Source organism: Gymnoscopelus braueri (assembly GCF_963280865.1).
Source record: "Gymnoscopelus braueri genome assembly, chromosome: 14".
Lineage (NCBI taxonomy): Eukaryota > Metazoa > Chordata > Actinopteri > Myctophiformes > Myctophidae > Gymnoscopelus > Gymnoscopelus braueri.
The window spans coordinates 9,241,464-9,262,143 of record NC_137619.1 but is presented as its reverse complement, the minus strand read 5'-3'; the positions used below and the strand labels follow the sequence as shown (position 1 = coordinate 9,262,143).

The following is a 20,680-nucleotide window of genomic DNA, read 5'->3' as shown; positions in this document are numbered from 1 at the left end:
CCCCCCCCCTTTTTGGGGGGGGGGGCCTTATATGCCTTTATGCCTTTTTGGATAGGACAGAAATGGGGAGAGAGATGGGGAGTGACATGCAGCAAAGGCCGTCGAGATCGGGACTCGAACCCCACCACTCGCTGTCAGGCTATATAGGTGGCCTAGGTGCCTGGACCGCTACGCCAGCGGTCCGGTAACTTTTATTTTTAAATGCACAATTCTCGATTGATATAGTTCAGTGGTTCTCAACCTTTTCTGGATCAGGGCAGCACCGAGTGCCGCGCTACGAGCTTGTAGATCTGCTATTTGTGCAAATCTTTGAATATATATACACATATATATGTTACAGTATGATTGGAGAACCAGTACGATTGAAGAAAGCGCGCTCGTTTTTACCACCCACCCAGCACTAGAGGGAGCCACAAGCCAGGCTTGTGCACAAACATATATGGCCACACACACACACACACACAGTCTCACACACACACACACACACACGCACACACGCGCACGCGCTCATGCTTTTTTTGGTTTATTGAAAGCAGGACTGTTTAGATACTTTTATTGTGTTCTGGCTTTTGTTTTACTTTCTCCCTGACACACACACACACACACACACACACACACACACACACACACAGTGATCCATGAAAAGAACTATTCTGTCCCTATCGGTTTACAAATCAAACGGCGCTGAGTCGACTAGTGGAGCGTCGGCCGGTCAGCGCGGGCACTCGCGCCTCGAGGCGCGAGGGCGCGCTTCCTCGGCCTCAAGCTCCACTAAATCGGCGCGCCTCCGTCATGGACAAGCGTGTGCGTGTGAACGCGTGTTCAGCGTTCCCCTCATAGATATTATGGTTCCCCTAGCGTAGCTTCCTGGTTGCTATGTGGGGGGGAACAACAAAAGACAGGTCCGCTCGGCGCATCAAAGCCCCGCCTCTCCGCGTTCTCCTTCTCCTCCTCCTCGGAGGAGGAGAAGGAGAGAAGGAGAGGACGGTTTATTACGCGAGGAGGAGGAGGAGGAGGCTCCTCTTCCTCGCGAGCCTCGCGTAATAAACCCACGCCTCGCAGCGCCGCATCCTCCTTCTCCTCCTCGCGAGCCTCGCTAATAAACCCTGTCTCGAAAAGCCCCGCCTCCCCCCGAAGGAGCCCCGTGCCTAAAAACGAGCGCTCTGTCTTCAATCGTACTGGTTCTCCAAACGTACTGTGACATATATATATAAACAGGTAGCTGTCGTGCACATCCAGGGTAGAGGTGCTGGTTTGGCAAGATGATGCATAAGAAAGAAAGGAACCTTCCCACTGCTTCTCTTTTCGGAAGGAACCGCACACTCCAAATGACGATGGACTCAGACTCAGTTAATGCTTCATTTTTTAGGCTTTATTAGCACGACGCGTTGGCTTCATCAGGTGCTATATATATATATATATATATATATATATATATATATATATATATATATATATATATATATATATATATATATATAGATATATATATATATATATATATATATATATATATATATCTATCTATCTATCTATCTATATATATATATATATATTTTTTTTTTTTTTAAACTAAAATCTTTGCTTCTTTGGATATTTTTGAATAGCCAAAGACATCTAAAGTGACAAAGATGCGTTCCCGGAATGAATGGGTTAACAGCAAATTCCAGATCGTAGAGCCTCTCGATAGTTACACAGTGTGTGTGTGTGTGTGTGTGTGTGTGTGTACTCACCCATACTATTGGTAGAGCTGCACCACATGAGCAGACATCCGGTGCACAGCAGGTTCAGAACCCCAAACAACAGGATCCTCCATGACTGAAACAATAAACAAATACAGTGTACGTTTAATGTCATATTCATATACTATGTACAGTTACATGTGACGTATTACAGGTCCAGACAGTGTGACATTAGTTGTGTTAAAAAAAAAAAAAAAAAACTTCCGGCATAGGCAAGGAAGGGCAGGTGGAAGAGGCCGTCCGCACCATCATGCAGCTGTGTCATTTTAATATTTCTTTGGCTATTCAAAAATAGCAGATATACAAGCTCTACAAGATCTAAAATAACCATTGTATACCTGAATTATTTTTGAAAAATCGTTAACATTTCTGCAAATCTTTGAATATATATTTATGTTTTAAAGCGAACACTTTTAGCTCCGATCTGTGCTTCTGGGGGTCCCTGGAACAACATATTTTGATGGGGGTCCGCGGCCAAATACATATCATTTCGGGTGGTCCTTGACATGGAAAGGTTGAAGCACCACTGATATAGCAACATACTGTTAGGATTTAGAAAACATTTGTATTTGGCCACGGACACCCCATCTCAAAATGTTTTGTTCCAGGGACCCCCATGAAGCGAAGATTTGAGTTACAAATGTTCACTTTAAAAAATATATATTCAAAGATTTGACAAAAAAATCTTAAATGACACAGATGCGTTCCCAGATTGAATGGGTTAATACTCATGCGAGAAGAATACATCAGGTAAGCGTTGTTTTAATAGCAGCAGACCTCACAAGATGGCGCCACCTGTCCATTGAACTGCCATCTTGTCAAGTCGTCCTCTCTATAAGAACACAACACCAGGCATTTGGTGATGAGAAAATAATGTGTATGGATTCGGAAACGGCAAAAAAATTATATCTCTATCATTATGGTTTTCTAGAAGATTGAACTTTTATTGTATTGCTAGTTTGACAATTTCAAATATTCTTTGAAGTGGTCAAATGTGTGACATGATTCCAAAGACGACGTGCTGGCTTCTAGGGAATCCAAATGACTGAAATAAGTCGTGACAACTTTAATCCATGTGGTTAATTTAACTTTAATCTGCGTCTCACTCTTCTCTCTCTCACTCCTATGCTCCACAACGTAAAACTACTTGTTTAACTCACTTTTGGAGTTGGACACTCCTCCATATATTGAACACAACAGTCTCTTGAGCAACTACAAACACAACCAGAGGGCAGTTCATTCACGGAGAGAGACAGAACAAAAATGTGCCCACCATGTCGGTTACTAGAAGCGGCAAAATCTCCAAAACAACAAATTGTGTCAAACCACGTTGGAGGTTGATGTAAACCAGTGGTTTAACCTTTTTCATAAGTCCATTATTTATTTTGGCATTTGAGCCACGGAACCACCATTTGATGAGATTTAGACTCTCAGACCCAAAACGTATAATATTTTGTTATCGTTGGATACGATTTTGTCCACAATTCCATGCTGTAATTGCTGTGTTGATGTTGGTACCATTAGGAGAGACAACAGGCAAACGTTGATCAAAATAGCAATTCTTCGACATTCTCTAATTGTGTAGAGTTCTTGTTAATTAAGTAATGCAGATGTTTAACAATAATTTAACTCTTGAGAGCACTCTAAAGAGTTAAAGATCTACCCAATAAGAGTTTGTTTGGTTACCAACTCTCCATCATTTTGCTGGGGACCACCTGGAACCCCCTCAAGGACCACTGTGACTGGTGGTCCCCAGACCACTGGTTGAGAACCACAACAGTGTGGCTCCAAGATAAAAAAAATATTAAAAAAAACACACACACCATTCCAGCAGTGATAAAGTTCAGAGACCAGAGCAGAGCACCCGGTATTAAACAGGTCACTCATGCCAACATCGTTATGATGACGCATTTTCCTGATAGAACAAGACTTTGTCTAATACATAGTTTTCTAGGTACCCTCACAAAAACATGCAGTAATCCTGGTCTCTATACTGCCTCCCCCTGGTCAGCCGGGGCGCCTGATGGAGGGGAAAGGAACTGGTTGGAATAAAGTGTTCCTTCCACACGCTACGTCCTACCGGGGAAACTCCCCCCTGTCAGGTGATAAGAAGCGGCTTGCTAGCTCCTCATGCATTGAAGGAGGCATGAGCCCAGTTCTAGGCTCTCCCTAGGCTGGCAGAGGGAGAATAGCACCCAGGAATACATAGGCAAGGCACAAAATGGGTTGCAAAATCGTGGGATAAAAAAATTAAATAATAATGTATAGTTTTGTAAGCACCGTCATGTTGCACTGTCAAGTTGGTGACGGTATAGTGACTCTTCGCTCACTGTGATAACAATGCAGGCATTCTTACTAGATAGCCTGACGTTGTTATATTGACGGCCCGAAAATCTACACACTGCAACGCACCGCGTTGTTAGCGTAAAAAAAAAAGTTACTGTATGTTGGCATTCAAAAATCGCTGCACGTTCACACATGACGCCAAAATTCAATATACCAGTAAAGGCAGCATTTCATGCATGTGAGTGAGAGAGATACATAGGTATAGACAGACAAAGAGAGAGAGCGAGAGACAAGGGATGTGTGTTTGTAGTTGCATATGAGAAGGGAGAGTAAAGAATGAGTGTGTGTGTGTGTGTGTGTGTGTGTGTGTGTGTGTGAGAGCCTGTCACTTGCTGTAGCTGTCAGGCCGCGCTGCAGAGTGCAGAGTGCTGTGAAATCTACAATTACTGTGTTGTACTATGTTATGACAGAGCTCCCAGACTCACTGTGTGTCGTGTGTCGTGTGTGTGTGTCGTGTGTGTGTGTGTGTGTGTGTGTGTGTGTGTGTGTGTGTGTGTTTACACAGTGACATTATTCTGCCCAAAACATTTCCAACTCCTCTCATCTTTGCTTTTCATGCACACTGAACGCACGCACACACACACAGCCTTGGGTAGAGTGTTCGTGGTTAAGAATGACACTACTGCCATCGTGTGTCAGTCTGTAGTGTTGAGGTTAGATGTGACATTGAACTGCCAAGCGCTGACACACACACACACACACAGGTATGCTAAAGTAAACTGGCTTGCACAGCATACAAACATAGTAAATGATGTGCTGACATCATCACAGTGCGCCCGGTGTGCACCTCATCAGTGAGCGACAGACAGACAGACACGTGTACACATGTAATAAGCTGTATGTGTAACCACATGTGTTGACCACTAATGGTTGACTGGAGTGCCTCAGGGCTCTATACTAAGTGTATATAATTTTTTGCTCTACGTTATATATCTTTGCTGAAAATAGCCTGAACGATAAGCTTAAACCGTGCCGGTGGGCGGCGTGTTGTAAGCTTGTCGATCGTCTATTTTCTCCTGCGGGGGGTTTCCCAGAATACGGATGCTGGGGTTTAAGGGGTTAAGCCTTGACAACACACACACACACACATTATTACATCAACATTTTAGGCTGGCAATTTGTTAAGACCGGGAAAGCATCTGTCATTTTAGATTTGAATCACTTTAACCATTATCTTATACTTATAGCAGATATACAAGCTTTTAGATCTGCATTTTTTTTTAATAATTTGTGCAAATCTTTGTATATATATATTTGTTAACACATTCACTGACATTGACGGACATATCCGTGATTTAAAATCCACCCGTTCACCGCCATTCACAGATATGTCCGTGATTTTTTTTTAAAACAACGGGGGAAAAACGTCCAGAACCCAAGATAACGTGATCCGAAGATTTACTGCTCCATTCACTTCCTGGTTAACTTATTACTTTAAAATCCTGTATCTCGGCTCCTGTGTACTTTTTTTTTTTACAATGTATTTTTGGCGAAACATGCTATTTTCAACTGGGTATAACAAGAGAACACGAGGTCACGATGACATTATTTTTTTTCACGGAAGCACAGTGATTTCCTCCGTGATTAGCAACCATCAGGGGAATAGGGGATCAATCATACTGGAGATAAATATTCTGTGGTTCTTGAAAAAAAAATCAGAATGCTTAAAAATAAGCATTAGAAAGCCCCTGGCAGTGAATGTGTTAACAGTTGTAACTCAAATCTTTGCTTCTGGGGATTCTACAAATGTCTTCTAAATCCTAAAAGTTTTTTGAAAAAATTTATTGTTGCTCCATCATTGGTTCTCTAACCTTTTCATGTCAAGGACCCCCAAAATGATATGTATTTGGCCGCGAACCCCCATCTCAAAATATGTTGTTCCAGGGACCCCCAAAAGCAAAGATTTGAGTATAAAATTATCGCTTTATTCAAAGATTTGCACACATTTGCACGATTTTTCAGAAGTAGCAGATCTACAAGCTCATAACGCGGCATAGCCAAAGTATAAAATGATGGTTACAGTGGTTACACAGATCAGATGCGTTCCCGGTTGTAATGGGTTAATGTCGCTGTTGTGAATTTAGTTGACCAACCATGTGGTCCTAAAAGTCTCCCTCTATACCTAAGGGTGGTGAGTGATGTTTCGGTTGAGTCGCAGGCACGCAGAACAAGATGACACCAGGCAGTATAGTTTATTACACAGATAGAGAAGATATACAGAGTACTCGACACATTGCGGACCAGAAGATATATGAGACAAGGACAAGAACAGAATGAGTAAGAACAAAACATGCATCTCGTGTCACTGAGCACAGACATCAGTCAGATTGACTGATGTGGTTCTCAACCTTTTCAGGCCCCCCCCCAAAAAGATTATAATCACATTTGAACAGGGGACCCCACAAAAGAATTATATTTGAACTGGGGACCCCCCAAAAGAATCATATTTGAACTGGGGACCCCCCAAAATAATCATATTTGAACTGGACTGGGGACACCCCAAAATAATCATATTTGAACTGGACTGGGGACCTCCAACCCTGACAAGCACTTGGAATTGTAGGAGTTGAGGCATTACATTTTGTTTGATTACATTACATTCGGTTCTATAGATAAATATTGTGAAAATAGCTCTACAAGCTCACGCAAGGCTATTTTCAAAATGTTTCCCTCATAGAGTACAGAAGTCCTGACGTCACTCGTTCATCCCCTGGTTCGTAAAGTAATTTCTCTATGGAGAATAACATTTTGTCATCATAGAATCGTCTCATATAAGAATAGAGGGTATGCGCATGCTTAAAGTGAATGGCACATCGAGTGGCAAAGCGAGTGGCAAAGCAACATGCAAAGTGAGTTTAACATTGTTTAATGTTGTTTAATGCAATCAGATATGACTTTTCTGTTTGGATGCATGGGCTGTCAAGGCCAGAAAGTATTTTTTTGACACTCAGTAGGCATTCCTGCATAACTTCCGGGTTTGATGATGATGTCACACGCATACCCTCTATTGGGGTCCAAAAATAAACAAACCATCTCGGCGAAATTGTCAGGGAGGAGGCTCTGTATCGTTTATGAGAGTCACTCATATTTGATACAGTCTGTTACTGGCGAAAATTTTACTAATTCGGCGGAAGTAACATTAGCGTTTTCTCACCGTCAGTTGATGCTTCATATCCATAAGAGTCAAATCACCAGGGTCATTTGTTTATTTTTGGAACACAGTTCTTATTTGACGCGATATTAAACACGTCTATGGGAATTCGGAACGGGGGGGGGGGGGGGGGGAACCACGACACAGGTAGGATGTGTAAATTACGTCAGACTTCGGTGCTCTATTCTATAGTATTTGACAATTTGGCCAATGTTTGACCAGTTTTTATAGTAGAGTTTGTTGATTACTTTTGATACTGTAGGTGTTTTTCTTTTTTGGTATTAAAAAGGTCTTAAAAGTCCTTAAATTGTCAATTCACTGTTATCTGGGGACCCCCAGACCCCCACAGGTTGAGAACCACTGGTCTATCTGATAAGGCAGTCGATTGCCATGGCGTTCAATGTATCAGTATGTGCTGCTTACGCAGATGAGAGTGATTCAACACATGTATGTACTGGGTCAAGCACATAAAGGTCAGTCTAATGTATGTACTGGGTCAAGCAGATAAAGGTCAGTCTAATGTATGTACTGGGTCAAGCAGATAAAGGTCAGTCTAATCACAACAGACCGAACATAGCCAATCTACAAACTAGATCAGCTTGTAGATTTACTATTTTTGGTGTGCAACACTAGTACGCAACTAAGTATAGGAAATCAGCCATAACTCTAACCCCAACCCCCAAAAGGTTACGTTTAAACGACTAATCTTAATCCAAATCTTTTCCTGTAAGCCTAATTTAAAAAAATCTTTTGAACCATAAAACAACCATTTCTCATGTGAAGACAAGGAGAATCGTCCTCGCAATGTCTATTTCTCAAATTCTTCTATACTTGTGGGAATATGTGGCTCTCACAAGAGTAGTAATACAAGCAAGCACACACACACACACACACACACACACGTACTTAACTCAAGCGTACGTACATATGAACTCAATGTCCTGTTCTGTTGTTGACCTGATATCTAAATCCTATTCTATGTCCATCAGTGAGCGACAGACCTGTATAGCTATTTTTGAAAAAATAATCGTAAAAATGTGTGCAAATCTTTGAATATATATACATTTGAACTCAAATCTTTGCTTCTGGGGGTCCCTGGAACAAAATATTTTGGGATGGGAGGGGGGGGGTCCACGGACGGACAAATACATATCATTTTGGGGGTCCTTGACATGAAAAACATTTGAGAACCACTGCTATTACAGCAACATAAGTGTAAAAAAAAAGAAAACTGATTTAGAAGACATTTGTAGAAGCCCCAAAAGCAAAGATTTGAGTTAGAAATGTTCGCTTATAAAAAATATATACATTCAAACCACTACTAAACCAATACAAGCAAGCGTACACACACATACGTGCATATGAACTCAATGCCCTGTTCTGTTGTTGACCTAAATCCTATTCCATGTTCATCAGTGAGCGACAGACTGCATATAGCATAGTCACTACTTCTTAACTTTTTTACTTAATCCATTAAGACCGGAAACGCATCCGTGTCATTTTAGATTTCTTTGGCTATTCAAAAATAGCCGATACACAAGCTCATAGCACTGTGAGCTTGTAGTTCTGCTATATTTTTTTTATCGTGAAAATGTGTCCGTGCAATGTGTGCAAAACTCCAATATTTGCTTCTGGGGGGTCCCTGGACGAAAATATTTTGAGATCGGGGTCCACAGCCAATACATATACTTTTGGGGGTCCTTGACATGAAAAAGTTGGAGCACCACTGATATAGCAACATGCATTTAGCTATGTATTTGGCCGCAGACCCCCATCTCAAAATATTTTGTTCGTACCAGATCGGAGGCGCTCCCTCTAGTGTTGTGCATGTTACTTTGCCTGTGAACATTTTTAAAAAAATAGCAGATCTACAAGCTCATGGTGCGGCACTCGGTGCCACGCTATGAGCTTGTATATCTGCTATTTTCAAATAGCCAAAGAAATCTTAAAAAATGACACAGATTGAATGGGTTAAATGAAGTTACAACAGGTAGATTTGTTCGTTTTGTCAAGAAGAAAGCACCGGTGCATGATTTACTGTTACCACAAATGTAATCATTTGATTGGAATTTGCATGGAAACATTTGTGAAACATGTATGATCCATAATGATCTCGCAGAGCTTTCCAATCCACACTGTAGGGCTACTACCACCGAATCAGGCTGCTACCGCATGCTAACAGAGTGAGGAGCCCACAACACTTGTGGATGCAATGCGTTGCGAGCTTGTAGATCTGATATGTTCGGTACCACCATACACTGAAGTATACATTGAGCTTCCCTGTTTATTGACCAGCAATGATACCGCCTAAGTCCTAATGCTTAATTTATGCACGTCTCGCACGCAGAAAACAGATAGTACAAGCTAACAACCCTCGTGGATGCAATTCATTGTGAGCTTGTAGATCTGCTATTCTAGGTACCACCATACACTGAAGTATACATTGAGCTCAATGGTAACGTGTGGCAGTCAATACATTTTTTTTTTGTTATCTCCCTTCCCAATTAATGAAATAATTTATCCGAAATAATATCAACGTCCACTGGCAATCAGCCAGTGACTGGTTGGGCAATGGGCAGTGGACACCCCTGTCATAGAGAACGCTAGCTGCAGAATCCGACCCACGCTGGCTTCATTTCGGAGAAAAAGAAAGCGGTAGAAACAAAAATCGAGCACACTCAGTCCATTCAACAATTTGCCGGGTGCACAGCTCACAATGTATAAAACAAAGAATAGCCAGCACCCCAAAGTCCTTCTGGTACTTTTTAATTAATAAGGCACGGCCATACGCGGAGTCACAGACGTGTTTTGGCGGCAAGCCTTCCTCAGCGTGTATCCTCAGCTATAGAAAGCTGTCAGTTTGTTTGTAGCAGGGGGGGGGGGGGGGGGGGGGACTGATAGACAGACAGACATTAACTCATTCAGTGCCACTGGACGTCTAAGACGTCCGTTGTATCATAAGCCCTGTGCAAGACGTCCAAAAACAAAAACAAAAATTTCAGAACCCAAGATATGATGATTTGAAAATGTTCTGCTCCATTCACTTCTTGTTTAACTTCTTACTGAAAAATGCTGTATCTCGGCTCCTAAGCACTTTTTTTTTACAATGAATTTTGGCTCTGGCACTCAGAGCCAAACTGCCAGAAATAAGTCAGGCACTGAATGAGTTAACAAGACAAGGACTTTAGTTGCTCTTCATGGTTGTACATACAGTAGCCACTGTCAACATCAAAGACAAGCAACGTAATATTTTGGGTAAATAAATATGTATATGTAATTTTAAAAGAATTTGCTCTCGCAATGCACCTGAGGTCCTCCGCGCCACAGTTACAACTTCATCCTAGGGGAAATACTAATGCACAATGCATTGTGAGCTTTTACATCGGCTATTTTCACCATTATTGCACAAGACCACTGTGCGATATATAAAATAGGGTGGTTAATCAATTCAATTATATACAAAGCAGGGCCGGATCTAGGCATGGGCAAGGGGCAATGCCCCCCCAAATGCCCTGACTGCCCCCCCAAAATTTTTTTTAAAGAAAATTCTTTTTTTTTTTTTTTTTTTAAAGTTACATTTATGTCATGATATGAAATGTGAGCTTACCATAATCAAAATAATCCTTAATCATATTCCATCATGTATCATTGCACAATTCAAATAATCCTCTGCCCTGATTTTCCATGGGCAGTGTTGCCAGATATTGCGAGAGAAAGAAGCCTAGGAAAACAAGCCCAAAAGAACAATAGGAAGCAGTAATACACAAACAGCCGAAAAAACTGGAAAAAAAATGTTTTATAGGTCTAACTGTGCCAAAATGCATATTTTCCTACGCATTTGGGGGGTTTGGGGCCCCCGAAAACCCCCCAAATGGTTTTGGGCCCCCCCAGCATTTATTAATGCCCCCCCAGTTAATAATTTCTGTATCCGGCCCTGATATAAAGTGTGTGTATGTATGTATGTATGTATGTATGTATGTATATATATATATATATATATATATATATACACACACACACACACATATATATAATAAGTTTCACGATTATTTGACGAATCAAAAAAGCAATAGACAGAATAATGTCTAAGAAGATAAGGGATGGTTGCAGTCCTAATGTACAATATGTGTATATTTGCTGCAGACAGACAGAGCTTTGTGTCTCTTCTCAAAATAAACCTCCTGTGTGTCCTCTATGCTTACATAATGGATGCACAGCCGCTGCTAACAGAGCTGAAGGAGGTTTCCGTCTCTGCTCAACCTAAATAAACTCAAACTGCACACACACCACGTACACACCAAATTATCATATCGTTGCTGCCGGATGGAAATCCTTGCCCAAAACAGTTCCTTTTTTATTGTAACAATGTTTTTTATAATAGTGAAAATAGTCAATCGACGAGCTCACAACGCCTCGCATTGTGACGCCGTTGTGAGCTTGTAGATTCACAATTATCTTTTTTTTTTGTATGACAGTTGTATGATCAAGTAGGGCATTAACCATCTGTAGTCCACATTTTGTTTTAAAATACAAAATTACTATCCTTTTTAGTCAGGGCTGGTATGTTTACGAAAAGAAAACACACAAAGGAGATTCAAGGTTAACGTTGACGATATTGTCAACTTCTGTATTAATTAGGGGTGTGCCGATACACACATTTCACGAAACGATACGATATTGGGCTCACAACTTCGATACGATTTCGATACGATACGCACTTTTTTTATTATAAAAATATATGGGGGAGAAAAAAGCAAATGCAAACAAATAATTCTGTTTTTGCATTATTCAGACATGCAAACTTGTAGCTTTTCAGCTACAATAGCCGTTTTGAATCCAAATAGGGCAATAGTGTGACACCTGACCAGAAAAAAATTAAACATGTCACCCTTTTCACCTCGAGCTAGATGCATGTCTGATTATTATTATTGTTAAAAAAAAAAATCCCCAAAACGATACATATCGTCACGAAAACGTATCGCGATATATCGCGGGACGATATATCGGCACACCCCTAGTATTAATGTATTTCCATTGCTGATACACCTACATGGCTGATCACATGACTGGAAAATCTCATATTTTCTTATCTTTTTATTCAATTATTTAAACCTTTTTACAGCCTGACCGATGCCCATCACCGATTACTGATGATTTGACCGATTTTTGTAAAGAAACGACAGAAAGTGTCAATTGTTGAACTCAATTAACATTGATAGAAAGAAAGAAATATTTTTTTTTCTCTTCAATATACGAAAAGGAAATGCAAATTTATTTATACAATCAACAAGCAAACAAATACATTTAAAATACACACAAACCAAACTTTATTTTACTTATAAGGACGGAATGGTTAAAAATAATCATTAATTGTTGTAATCGAGGCAAAAGTTTGACATCATTGATTTGAAGTCATATCGCCTAGCCCTACTCTCAACAACTTAAACCCTATACGCTTCGTTGACCGGGATCCCCCAGGGCTCTATACTTGGTCCGCACCTTTTTTTTCCCTCTATACCCCAAACCCAGAAGAGGATTGCTAGGGTTCATGTGGTTAAGTAATGTTGACCCACTCCAAGACGGCTTAAACACCAACACAGACGTTTTAACCGAGTGATGAACCGGTCAGTGCACGGTCAGGAACAGCCCGGCCGGTCCACTTGAATGGTCTACCAACCAACGGCCAGATGGAAGCGCTCACATAATTCCTAAAGAGGGGATTGAACCCTGAGCCGAGTCTGCTATCTGTGGACACACAGCCCACAGTAACCAGGAATACGTCCTTAATGTGTACACACACACACACACACACACACACACACACACACACAGGAGACCTTACTAATCCCTGACATTAACCAGAGAGACTGTAATGTATACTAACAGTCCTACCGCAGCGTCATAAACCCTCCATTTACAAGATAAAGCTTTTCATACTGATCCACTGACAGCATGGGATGAGTTTTAGGTTTGTTTGGTTGTTTGATTTCAGTTTCAGTTGGTTTTACGAGTTGTTAGTTTAAGTTTGAGGAATTTACTAGTTTTTATTTAGTTTGTCTTAGTTTGTTAAATATTGAGGAAAGATGATTTAAAAAACAAGAAAACGGTTGGATGAAAGACTGTATGGCATCATAGTTTATTTGAGTTGTGTTTTTTTTATTATTTTACTTTGAGATGTTTTTGTATTCATTTTATTTTCTGTTAACTAATAACTAAATTATATCTTGACTTTTAGCTTTAGTCTTAGTTTTAGTTAACTATAATACTGCTCCGGACAGCAGTTATGCACACAGCGATACACAACCTCAGCACATATACTAGTCTTATACATGAAGATCTACGCAGAAAAGGTTTAGGGTGGCCCGGACGGCTGAAGTAGCGGTCCGGGCACCTAGGCTCAATGTAGCCTGACAGCGCGTCGCGAGTTCGAGTCCCAATCCCGACGGCCTTTACTGCATGTCACTCCCCATCTATCTCTCCCCATTTCCTGTCAACCTACCATCAATAAAGGCATAAAAAAGCCCCGGAAAAAGGGGGAAAAACTGCCGTATGAAATGAACAGAAATGTAATTTCCCCGTCATTGTCATGTTATTGTCCACAACCTGGTGGCTCTATTTTGGGCATATAGGGCTAACATGTTCATACATTTTCAAAACACATCAACAATAGCTTGTACTGTATGATCTGAGACACTTTGTGAGTATGACTTACTGAATAATATCGTATGTCCCAAAACAACAACGGAAAGTTGTCATGATTCAAATAAAAAAACATGGCAAAAGTAGCAGATCTACAAGCTCAAAGCAGTTTCGAGCTAGCAGGGTGTTAATTTACAAAAAAAACGAAAAGTTAGAATATGGAGATGAGAGGTTTCTGCCCAACAGCAGCGATCCGAGCATCACTGATCTCAATGAACCCAGTTTCGGCACACAGATGGGGTATACTTCGTTCTACTGCTACGCCGGCAGAATGTGGAATGCCTTACCAACAGTCATATAAAAGTGTGACTCCTTACCCTCTTTCAAAACCGCTCTAAAAGAGCACTTACTAGAGATGCGCGGATGGGCCTTTTCGTCACCCTAATCCACGGGTACGGTCATTATCCAGCCGTCTTCCATAACCGCATTAATCATATCATCCTATTCATAGATCCGCACCAACCGCATGTAAAAATAATGATTAGTTCTCTGACGTTAGTTTTTTCAGTTGTGAGATCACAGAAATGCATTGTTTAACGAATGATTAGGACGTCCCTCCATCTTTTTTTCTTCCCCTTTTTCCGTGCAGCGCTTACCTACGGAGTAACATTGTTACTATTTACTAAATTACTAACTGTACTGTAGTAGGCAATGGGATTCTATATGGATACATACTTGTACAAACAATTAGGGCTGTCAGAATTATTACATAATCGTCTAATCGCAATTATTTGAGATAGTCGCAATTATTTTTGCATAATCGTCATAATCGTTTCCATGTTGAAAAATGTTCACATTTTCAAATATATAGAAGGCAGAAATAGCAGATCTACAAGCTTGTATGAAATCAGATATATCAATATTTACATGTATAAAATTATTAAATATGTCACTAATTTCTTTGTATATTGAAGTTATTTTTCGTATCTGCCCTGTGCAATATATTTGATTACAAAGACAAACACACAATTTAATCGTTAATCGCAATTATTTGAGTAACAATTAATCGTCAACTTGAATTTGTAATCGTGACAGCCCTACAGACATATGTCACTCACCACTGTCGCGATCACAGATGTAGTGACTGTATACATATCCATATCCATGGTAAAAGCAAGCCCTCCGTCTTTCCATCACTTTCTCCCATCGCAACTTTTCATAAGACATATCCAGCACTTGACGCATCGTCGGCAGGGTTAAGAACTTCACTAAATCACTCCCAGTCCCACGCCAAACTTTTATTCCTCCCTTATTTTTTTATTTAGTTGTCTTTGCGTCCACTGTTGTTTTGAAGTGGAAGGACCCCTTGCCGGCAATGCAAGTGTAGTAGGCGGAAACTTTGTGCCTGATGGAAAATGACGTAATAGTAAAATACTACAAACGCACGCATGCTGAGATGTCGTGCTTTTTAAAAGCTATAATAGGCCTATAGATAGACGTCATTAATGTATTGACCATATCTGTAGAGTCTCTGTAGAGTTGAGTAAATAAAATAATTTCCATCTGGCGGACATATTAGTATAAGCAGAGCGGAGCGCCTGGCAGGGCGTTAGAGAGAACTCACTAACGCTCTGAACCAGGGCTACTCTAGCACCTAGAGGTTGCTGCAAATTGTAACTGGTAAAAAGTTTAAACTCATCACCGGAAATGACACCCCCTCGATGAATTGAATACACAGGAATGTGTATGGAAACAAGCCCTGAGGGCTTATTTGGGTCATCCTTTTAGCATTATTTTGTATAAATATGTGCCACCGTGCCTTTTTTGCAAAATGTTAGTAAAGTAATCAATCAATCAATCAATGCATACGGATGTCAATGATACTGTAGGGTTGTTTGGTGTTATAAGCTGGATGTCGGTCTAATCCAAATCATGGGTGTTCCGTGACCCCCTGCCTCCCTGTGAAACTACAGGGCAGCAGGCCAAGTGGATTACACTACAATACCCTTCCAAAAACCCTCGTGAAGGCTGGCGCTGTGGCCCAGACGTGAACTTGAAGGCAGGCGCTGTGGCCCCGACGTGAACTTGAGATTAAAAGGTACAAAGGCAGGACCGCAAACAAGCACGGGAGTGACGTTTTGAGCCAATGATCTTCGCCTGAGGAGCATTGGTTCAGAACGTCACTCTGTGCTTGTTAACTAAATAAAGTTACTCTAAGGGAGCTATAGTGTGCGGCTAGGGTTGGTATCCGGAGGAACTGGATCCAACATTGGAGAACCAGAATCGGTTCCATCACATTTGGAACAGTTTCCGGAACCAGTTTCTAATCACACTGTCAGATCTGGTATGTGAACTTCATGTCTGCTATACAATTAAAATAAAGGTTGTTCTCAAACTACTAACAGACCTGTAAGGGTGCATTTGGAACCCCCAAAAGGAACCATAAATAGCAACACTACAGTCAAAAGCATTGTGTTAACCACTTAAGCCTAAGTGTATATATACACCGGGTTGAAAATAGTTCAACACAGACAGGAACAGTCGAGAATTTGTTTATTATAGCTCTCAGTTCACACACACACACACAGCTTACCCGTCTATCTGAGGCCACCAGTCTGAATTCCTGGGACACTTTTCCAAACAGGGACCTGTGTGTCCGCCTGAAGGGGTGGATGGTTCCCTGTACAGAAACAACAATCACATCCACATTCATAAACAAACAAAGACATCACAATAGAATGCTCACATTTCTTTGTCCAAAAAACAAACCTTAATCTGCTCCGCCATCTAGTGGCGTATTTCTGTATAACACTCACCCTTCACAACTTGACTCCATAAATTAGAGTATGGAATTCATTATTCCTCCAGTTTTTTACCCAGACTTTTCAATTGTCTTTATTTTATTGCTAGTATTACTATTTACTAAATAGATCTAAATACAAGAATGTCACTGCATGCAATGTGGTGACAGCTGCCTTATAAGCATGTGACAAAATCTTTAATCCACATAAATCTGAATAAAATGTATACAAGGCTCACCTTGACTAAGGATCCCCTTAATGACTGAAAACATGATTAATTAGTAGTTAACTGCTTCTCCTCCAGTGTCCTTTTCCTTTTGTGAATATTGAAGGTTGTCTGTGTATTAAACCCAGAATTCTAAGCAACAGCATATTACTCATAGCTAACACAAGCAGTTGTGAATAGTTCATTTTCTATTTAGTTCCTCACATCATGTACACTACAGTAAACTACAGTTACTTGAACTCTTGAATGTTGAACATTCATTCAGGATTTCAAGTTGAACAGTTCAAATGGAACCAAATGGACCTGTGACTAGGATGTGCACAGCGACAAAATTCAGACATTTAAATTGTGTTTTTTTAAACAGACTACATGACCAGTGTCCAACTGTCTGTCTCTCCTACACTGTCTCACGCTCAGCAGTGGTTCTCAAAGTGGGGTCCGGGGATCCCAGGGGTCCTTGAGGGGGTTCCAGGGGGTCCCCATCCATTTACATATGTTAGCCATTCAAAAATAGCAGATATACATTTTTTTCTTTTTTACAAAAATCTTTTCTTCTGGGGGTCCATGGCACAAAACATTTTCAGATGGGGGTTCGTGGTCAAATATATATATGAATTTGGGGGTCCTTGACACGAAAAAGTTTGAGAACCACTGGCCTAGAGCAGTGGTTTCCAAACTTCTCAGCTCGAGATCCAAACCGAGTCTCCCCGGGACCCAAACTAGTGAAAATAGCAGATCTACAAGCTCACAACACGTCGCGTGAGCTTGCCCTGTAGATATGCTTTTTTCATTACTTCTTAAAAGTATTTTTTCCCCTCTAATTAATGGATATTTTTGGGGGAATTCTTTTTAAAAAAAACTTTGAATTTCTTCTTACTTTTTGTGAATAAAAAAAAAAAATACTTTGAACTAATAATGTTGGAAACCAGGGGTATTTACTCGTGACCCATAAAAAAAATTGTCCACGACCCACATATGGGTCCCGACCCACTGTTCGGGAAACAGTGGCCTAGAGACACACCGGTGCTCACACTTGGAGCGAGCAGCTCCGCCTCTCTGCAATGGACATAAACTTGTTTAACTTGAAAAAGAATACAGCCCTCAGCGACATCTCTACTCCGTCATGGCAATGAGAATAAACTACCTCAAGGCTACTACATATCGTTGCTTGTCGGGCAGAAACCTCTTATTGGAGATAAGAGGTTTTAGCTTTGTGTGCCTTTTTCCCCGGAAATTAACGCCCAACTTGATTATACTACACTACTTAGAATTTGAATCCTGAAAAGTAACAGTTTTGGTCATATGAGGGTTCCACCCGAGAGACAATATGCAGCACCAGAGGGCCTACAGTCAGCTCACAAGGCAATGAAGGCACGTTTGTATTTTGCGGATGGTGGGGCAAGAGAAGCACTTTTTCTTGTTCACGCCATGTCCCATTTTGGTTGAACCAGAATTATTTGCACTCACACAAATGTTCCCAATTGTATTTTGAGGTTGCAGATTAGCTACATTTTGGGAGCATTTTTTAGCCTCTACCTCGTCTCCCTCTCAGCTTTCCTACCATGTGTCTCTCCTGCACCGTCTCTCTCTCAGCTTTCCTACCATGGGTCTCTCCTGCGCCGTCTCCCTCTCAGCTTTCCTACCATGTGTCTCTCTCAGCTTTCCTACTGTCCGTCTCTCCTACACTGTCTCCCTCTCAACTTCCATACTGTCTGTCTCTCCTACACTGTCTCCCTCTCAACGTCCATACTGTCTGTCTCTCCTATACTGTCTCCCTATCAACTTCCATACCGCCTGTCTCTCCTACACCGTCTCCCTCTCAACTTCCATACCGCCTGTCTCTCCTACACTGTCTCCCTCTCAACTTCCATACCGCCTGTCTATCCCACATGCTCTCGCTCTCAGCTTTCCTACTGTGCCTCTCTCCTTGTGATGTTTCTTCTATATTGTATTTCTCTAATATTGGTCATCGAGCAACATTAGCTTGGTGGCTCATTGCCGACCTTGACATTTGACCACCAAATTGCAACAATATGACACATAGTTGACAAATAGGATATCTGGTTCATGAAGTCGCTTGTCCTGTTGTGTTTTGATTTGACAGAGTGACAGACATGCAGAGACAGACAGACAGCATCAATACGATAGTTTTGCTACAGACCGGAACGGCTTGAAATCCAACTCTATTTGCTGTCAGCAACTGAATATTCAAACACTGCAACAACAGTAAATAGGCTTGGATCCACTCAGAATGTTTATCTTGTCATGTGCGAGTTTGCGGTGGAACTAAAATTGCTACACAGATGTGTATTATTAATTAACGTCATGGAAACCTCTTTAATTGCAAGTGAAAACGCTGTCTGCACACTTACCAGAACATAGGTGTCGTGTTCTTGTTTCTTCCTGTGCATAGGAACCTCTGTGGAGGAATACACAACTATCAATATCACTCAACAACAACAGCAGCAGCAGCAGCAGCACAGCCACAAACTCTTAGTATAGACTTCTACAATGTGCAGCGGTGGAAAGTAAAGAATATCACAAACCCCTTATCTCCATATTCTAACTTTATATTTTCCATAAATTAATACTCTATACTTGATCATACTACAGCATCACACAAAAGTATCCAAAATAGCAGATCTACAAGCAATTGGAGCTTTTTATCCTGAAATTTAACAGCTTTGGACATGAGATTTCCCCCCCGACAGAGACGATATTTAGTCAAGTTTATCAAGTGCTAAAGTACAATTTTAAGGTACTTTTACGTTTTGAGTATGTCCTTGTTTCATTTAACTCTATACTACATTATGTACATACATATTGTACTTCTTACTCCTCTGCTACAATTATCTGGCAGTTATTATTATTTTCCACAGGACTTTTACTTGTAACAGGGTGTTTCTACATTGTGGTGTTGATACTTTTACTATTTATTATATATAATATATTTATACTAATATTTTTAGTTAATTAAAATATAAATAAAAGAGATCACTTCTTCCACCACTGAATGACATCCAAAGCAGGTATAGTTAGCCGCTAGCTAGCATGCTAACATAATAACATTGAAAGCAGCTACAGTTAGCCGCTAAGCTAGCATGCTAACATAACATTGAAAGCCAGGTCCAGTTAGCCGCTTAGCTAGCATGCTAATAACATAACATTGAAAGCCGGGCACAGTTAGCCGTTAGCATGCTAACATAACATTGAAAGGCAGGCACAGCTCGCCGTTAGCATGCTAACATAAACAAACCTGAGTCGTGCAGGTTGAGCACGTCCACAGACACCATGTCAGGCTGGTTGTCCAGCGGGCCGAGGCCGACCTTCCTCTCCGTCACACCGGACGGCACCACGTCGGGCTTGGGCCCCAGCTTCCTGGGGTAATAGTCCCCCACATCATCGTGGTGGTGGTGGTGGAAGGCCGGTCCCTGTGAGGACGTGGACATCAGTCCATCCATCGCCATCTTTCACTTCACTTCCCTCTTCACTTCAAGGAAGCTTGTTTAAGGAAGGGCTGGTTCACGAGCCCGTCCGGCCGGCTCCCTCATTGACTCCAATGTTATTTCGTCGAACTTCCGGTGTGAGTCTGCCACCTAGTGAATTGCCGGATATAGAAAATTACGTCAGTGGCTGTTCCTTAAATAAGCTTCCTTGCTTCTGTTCTCTTCTCCCCAGGGTTGCCAGATTTTGTGAGAGAAATAGGCAAATGGGGCTATGAAAACAAGCCCAAAAGAAGCGACCATGGCTATTTGAAAATAGCAGATCTACAAGC

At 41.1% G+C, this 20,680-nt stretch overlaps 1 protein-coding gene across 1 annotated transcript in view; it reads right to left on the bottom strand.

The window, feature by feature from the left end:
• The window catches only part of slc30a6 (solute carrier family 30 member 6), a 61,792-nt gene extending 41,369 nt beyond the window's left edge, over positions 1-20,423 (bottom strand). Inside the window, exons 1-4 of the mRNA XM_080449911.1 lie at positions 20,162-20,423; positions 19,278-19,324; positions 16,472-16,558; positions 1,734-1,818 (exon numbers count right to left, since the gene is read on the bottom strand). Coding sequence (XP_080306037.1) covers positions 1,734-1,818; positions 16,472-16,558; positions 19,278-19,324; positions 20,162-20,372 — 430 coding nt within the window. The 5' untranslated portion in view covers positions 20,373-20,423. The remainder of the gene's footprint in view (positions 1-1,733; positions 1,819-16,471; positions 16,559-19,277; positions 19,325-20,161) is intronic.
• Between the last annotated feature and the right edge of the window lie 257 nt (positions 20,424-20,680).